The following is a 5,847-nucleotide window of genomic DNA, read 5'->3' on the forward strand; positions in this document are numbered from 1 at the left end:
TCTTTCACAGCTCCTTTAGAACTGCCGCGGGTGGTGCTGGCTCCGCCCCTGCCGCGTCAGCAGCCCTGCCCCCAGGCTGCCGGTTTTGACACAAACACGAGGGCGAGCTTGTCGCTTTCTCCGGCTTTGAAAAGCCCCAAAAGAGCCCCTTGCCGGCCCTTTTCGCCTCCGATCCCCTTCCCCAGTGCGGACTTACCTACACTGGAGCTGGTCTCCTCGGCGAGTGATCATCACATTAATCCTAAAATAAAAATAATTACCCCAGAGATCTGTATTAAAGTCCCTTAATTATATCTCATTTCATCATCCTTTTTACTCAGGATGCTACAGAGACCAGAGCTTCCTGATGTCATTCTCCAGCTTGCAGTTTAACTCTCTCGTTAAGACTTTAGCTGCTACTGCGTTGGCCTTGCTGAGAGCACCCACATCCATCCCACTTGGGGGAAAACTGAAAAAGGGAAAAAAAGGGTTGGCAGCATTCTGCTTTCCAATGACATGGTACAAAACAGTAGGGGAAGGAGCAGAGAACAGTATATGGTGGGTGAAAAATATGTGAATACCTTGAAATTCAATCTCTGCATTCTCCCCTTCTTCCAGCAATGCCAGAAGCTCATTAATATCTCATTAAGGGGAAAGAAAGGACTTGACCAGAGACTGGGTCCCTTATCAAATTTCACTGAGCAGAGTTTCTTTCCTGGAGCATCCTCTCCTGCCTGCAGTCCTGCAATCCCCACAACCAGCCTTTGGGAGCATGGCCGTGGGCAAACATAGGACCACAAGCCTCCATGGCACCCTCCATGGAGAGCTTCAGGTGGGTTTTTATGGCAATAAAACCAGACCATTCCCTGCTTGTAAGGGCAAGTGGCAGGGCACAGCTTATAGCCATAGAGCTAGCTTTTCCATCTTTCTCCCAGAAAAGGGTACCTTTGTCCACACCACTTATTGGGACCAGTCTCTAGTCTATGCTGTCCCTTGCGTTGTGTCCAAGCTGTTTGTTTTATGTCAGATTCACAGAATCACATAATCACAAAATGGTCAGGGTTGGAAGGGACCTCTGGAGATCATCTAGTCCAACCCCCCAGCCAGAGCAGGGTCACCTACAACAGGTTGCACAGGACGGTGTCCAGGCGGGTTTTGAATGTCTCCAGAGTGGGAGACTCCACAACCTCTCTGAGCAGCCTGTTCCAGTGCTCTGCCACCCTCAAAGTAAAGAAGTCCCTCCTCATGTTAAGATGGAACTTCCTATGTTCAAGCTTGTGCCCATTACCTCTTGTCCTATCACTGGGTACCACTGAAAAAAGACCATTATCATCCCCCTGCCACCCTCCCTTTAAGTATTTATAAGCATTGATAAGATACCCCCTCAGTCTTCTTTCCCCTAGACTGGCCTGAGCAGTAAAGACAGAAGCAAAGAAGGCATTTAGCAACTCTGCCTTCTCTGCATCATCTGTCACCACGGCACCTGTCTTGTTCAACAGTGGGCCCACATTTTCCCCCTGCCTTGCTGGCCTTTACCCACTTCCACCATCTTCTTGAGAGAAACAAGCTAGCCCTGTGTTATATTTGGGCTTAAAAGCATTGTAAATTTACTGGAATAGTACTTCAGGGCAATCTTCAGGTTTCTCTAAATACACAAGGGAATTTCTTCCCACTGCCTTGGGAAGAGGTCCAGAGGCCTGTTATTGTTGTGGATGTTGGGATGCAAGCAAAGACTGTCATAAAAAAAAGCAGCATGTTGAATCCTAGCGAGTAAATGACTTCAGGCTTCGGCAGCGTCCCCAAGATCCAGCTTGGCAAGTGGCTCCAAAGTTATAAATATCCCACTTCTCCTCTGCAAGGATGCTCTCCAAAACCACCAGCTCCACCGTGGTCCCTGGAGATGCAAGCTATAACGTGTCCAAGGAACCTCACAGCCAGCATCAGCTTCTAACAGGGGATTTAAGAGCAGAGGTTTGTGAGAGAAAAGAGTAATTAAAGGTTTCAGCTACCCCTGCACAGAGCGGACTGGCAATCAAACTGCCTGGGAATGGTCACCATAATGTACTGCAGGGCATGGAAGTGAGAGAGAGAAAGATAAAGTGAAAAAGTACCTTCATGATAATATTATGGTAACAATGTAGGCTTCTATGTAAATCACCTTTCTGTCATTAATAACTGACAGCCTGAGATTGCTACATCCTGCATTTTTATTTCCATGAAAGATGGGAAGTACCACTTCTCAGCAGAAAGGAGTCAAATTGCTTTTTCCCTGCATTGAGTGTGGGGGAACCCTCTGAGACTCTTTCATGTAATTAAAAAAAAAAAAAAAGGAAAAGAAACAAACCATTACAAACTGGAATGAAAAAAATTAAATAAACAGTGTTTTCCAGACTAAGTGACAAAATGTATGCACATCTCCCTGCTTGAGACCCTTTGATGGCAGAGTGCTCAGAACCAGACTTTCTCCTAGCAAGCCTGGGAATCCCACATCACCCTCTTTTCATTCCCCGCAGCCCACTGATGGCAGAAGAGGGTCCCAGGGCATGATGCAGGACAGAGACCAGCCAGAAAGATCACTCACTGGAAGAGTTTTAGTTGCATCTTCTCACCATTTTATCTTTACTTTGCTATTTTTCATTTCAATCTATACTTTGGACTTATTTTTCATTGCTATAATCCTGTTGCAGTCATTTCAACTTAGAAAAGCAAGTAGTAGGGCTGCAAGGCCTCTAGGACAAATGGGAAAAACTGAGAGAATAAAGCAAGATGAGACCTGAACTGGTCATAAAATCATCTTCTCAACACCAAGGCAGCTTGGTACTACCCTCGTCTACCTAACAGATTCCTGAAGCCCCCAAAGATGGAGATTTTATACTTCCTCAGGTAGCCTTATTCTTTAAAAGTTTCCCTTCATGGTTAAAGGCAAATTTTTTCTGCTGCATCTTAAGCCCATGACTTCTTGTCATCTCATGCGACTTCACAGGAATGTGTTTATTACCTTCCTCTTGACAGAAATAGTTTGGGTGTTTCAAGACAGTTATCATATCTCCTCTCAATTTTCTCCAAGCCAAACACGTTTTCTACACCTCTGCTCATTCTTGCTGCTTTCCTTTGGCTCCTTCCAACTGAGTCACATCTTTCTGGAAGTGAGGTGCCCAAAACCAGACAGAGTCCCCCAGCCAAGGAAGGCCTCACTGCTAAGCAAGGCACACAAATTGTTCTGTGGACAAACTACAACACTCCTGTCTATACATATTAATATCATGCTTGCTGGTCTCCCCCAGTGAGAAACATTTGCTGATTTGTCAGCATTTTGCTTGCTCTTGGCACAAGGCAAACAATTACATGTGTTGCAGACCAGGCAAGAATCAAACCATTGATCTCTTCTGGCAAAATGCAGCTAAACTCCAATAAAAAATTCCACAGCAGCTGCCTACACTACTGAAACCCACTTACCTCAAAACATGTAAAAGAAACATTCCCCTTTATAAAATCATACAAGCCATAACACCTCAAACTAGATTTAAGTACAATAAACTCTGCATGGGTCAAGGTTAAACACTTGAAGATCCCCACTGGTGTTTGGTGTAAAAAGAGCAGCACCATTTTCAGATCAAAGACTGATGTGCTCTACAACAAAGCAGTCTCAGCAGTAAATTCATGAGAACACAGCAGTGAAAAAATAAAGCGTTCTCTCTGTTATTTGGAACACTAATATTGCCTCTTTGATTTTAGGAATTTCATCAGCATGTTTGTTTCTAAAGACATTAAAGTTTGGGTAATGACCATGCTACCTTAATTCAACCTCTGAAGTCATTTCAGCTTGAATTTACATAGGGTAAAGAGCCTATATGGCAGGGTCTGATCAGGGGCAAATACTCAGGTGGTATAAGTCAGTCTATCTTAAGACCTAGATTTTTACAACAGATGAGGATTAAAACACAATCCAAGAAACACACAAATCATTATATTGTCCCTAACATTCTCCTTTATTAATAATCTCACAGACATTACAGATGCCAGATGCACCTTCCCAGATTGACAAGATATTAATATTGTCAGCACAACACCGATAAGTGGTTTGAGCCGTTATAATGGTATGGCTGGATCTCTGTCTCCATTCAGTCCGATCAGACAACTTTTCCTATTCCCTCAAATCCCCCCTTACCTTTTGAGATAGTTTCTCCCATAGAGGATCTGCTGCAGCAAGGTGACCACGGCAAAGGCGCAGATGAATATGAAGAACAAAGTTCTGTTTCCCAGCAAATCCCTGCTTGACAAAGGGTCAGTGTATCCCATCCTTAAAAGCTACTGAAGCTCCACTGGGTAAAATTCAGTTCATTTTCGCCTTCGTGCCCTTTTTGCTGGGAAGTGGAGGGGAACGCTGGCTGGCTTTTCTCTGAGCAATCCAAGGACAAGGTATCCCATTGTTTGGCCCTGCTCCCCTTCCTTACCCCTTTTGGATGTTAGCTCCAGGATTGCGCGCAATGGCTTGCTTCCACGGTAAAGTTTCCAGGAGATTCAGACGTGGGTAACATCTAAAATCACCTCTCAGAGCTCTTTCAGCGCAGGCAGCCTGTGCTGTGCAAGAGGCATTCTGTTCCCTCTAAGCCTCTCTTGAAAACCCGCTGCTAGCAATTATCTACTTCAATCCCATTTTCATATTCCAGATGGGGGAAGCTGCAAATGCACCAGAAAACTGCAGCCGATGGCAAACACAGTGCTCTGGCAACCCGCATTGGAAATACATAGTTGTCAGCTCTTCTTTGCTTCTGCTCAGTGATTCCAACAAAATGTGCTTGCAAGGAAATGGGAATGGGGTGTGCTATTATTGAACAAGCATGTAACAATCATGAGCATTTCATTCAGTTCCCTGCAAAAAGCAATAGCAGCAATCTGGTTAGGCTAGCAGGAAAGCTGCATTTTGTGTAGCAGCGTGCTGTCTATACCATGCCTTCGGTACTGTAGCATTTGCATGCAGAATAGACCACTTACTATTTGGGGTCCTATATTTCCCCCGGTTATTCCTCCAGAGTAAACATAAGCAAGGTCATTGTGCATCTCTTCAAGGACAGCGCTCTCAGTTCCTGCATGCTGATTTATTGGAGGCTCTGAGTAGGCTCACAGCCGCAGAGAGAGACTGCCTCTCTGTGCAGGCTCTAAGAACTATTCATTTAGAGACAAATATTCTGATTGTTCCTTCACCAGAAACAGTTGTCTTTTGAAAGGGCAAAGCAACAAGACCTTATCCATGGCCATCGTAACTCCTCTAAAAATCTCCCCATTGTCAGGAGAGGCTCGATTCAGCTCACTGGGAAATCAACAGGAGATTTGTTGCTGATTTCACTGGGAGCAAAATCTGCCCCCAGACAAGTCCCAATGAAAGCTTTATCCATGAATGAAACATCCTGGCTAGGAGGTTTTTTTGCCCCAATAACAGATGGGAAAAGGATTTTGATAACAAAATATGGGGAAAAAATCCTTTGTCTAAGTGAATGGGAAGATTTTTGTGTGAATAAATTTTCCAACAGTTAAATCAGCGTATGCAAAATGTTCTGGTGTGCCAGCAGCCCAGCTGTGTGAAGCTTCAAACAGGGACTGTTTCTGAACTTTGTCTCAGCTGTAATTGGTGCTGCATGGGAAGAAGGGCCAAAGGTAACTTTGTGCAACCCTTTCAACCCAGTTCCTGAGGCCAGGGCTAGTCCTCACCATGACCTACAGCAATTCAGGAAAGAAAATCAAGGGCTACAGCAGGCTTTGCCTTACCTAATTTTAAGCAACAAAAGTATCAAAAGTGTTTAAGGTAGGAACCTGCTCACCCTGAACTCCTGCAGGCAGGAACCCCCAGCCTCTGACACATCCTTCTTC

At 44.7% G+C, this 5,847-nt stretch overlaps 1 protein-coding gene across 1 annotated transcript in view; it reads right to left on the reverse strand.

The window, feature by feature from the left end:
• Window positions 1–4,278, reverse strand: part of LOC104287304 (alpha-2,8-sialyltransferase 8E) — a 41,490-nt gene extending 37,212 nt beyond the window's left edge. The window contains exon 1 of the mRNA XM_009885989.1: window positions 4,148–4,278. Within this exon, the coding sequence (XP_009884291.1) occupies window positions 4,148–4,278 (131 nt within the window). The remainder of the gene's footprint in view (window positions 1–4,147) is intronic.
• Window positions 4,279–5,847: the final 1,569 nt, after the last annotated feature.

Source organism: Charadrius vociferus, unplaced genomic scaffold, assembly GCF_000708025.1.
Source record: "Charadrius vociferus isolate BGI_N301 unplaced genomic scaffold, ASM70802v2 scaffold705, whole genome shotgun sequence".
In the NCBI taxonomy this organism is placed as follows: Eukaryota; Metazoa; Chordata; class Aves; order Charadriiformes; family Charadriidae; genus Charadrius; species Charadrius vociferus.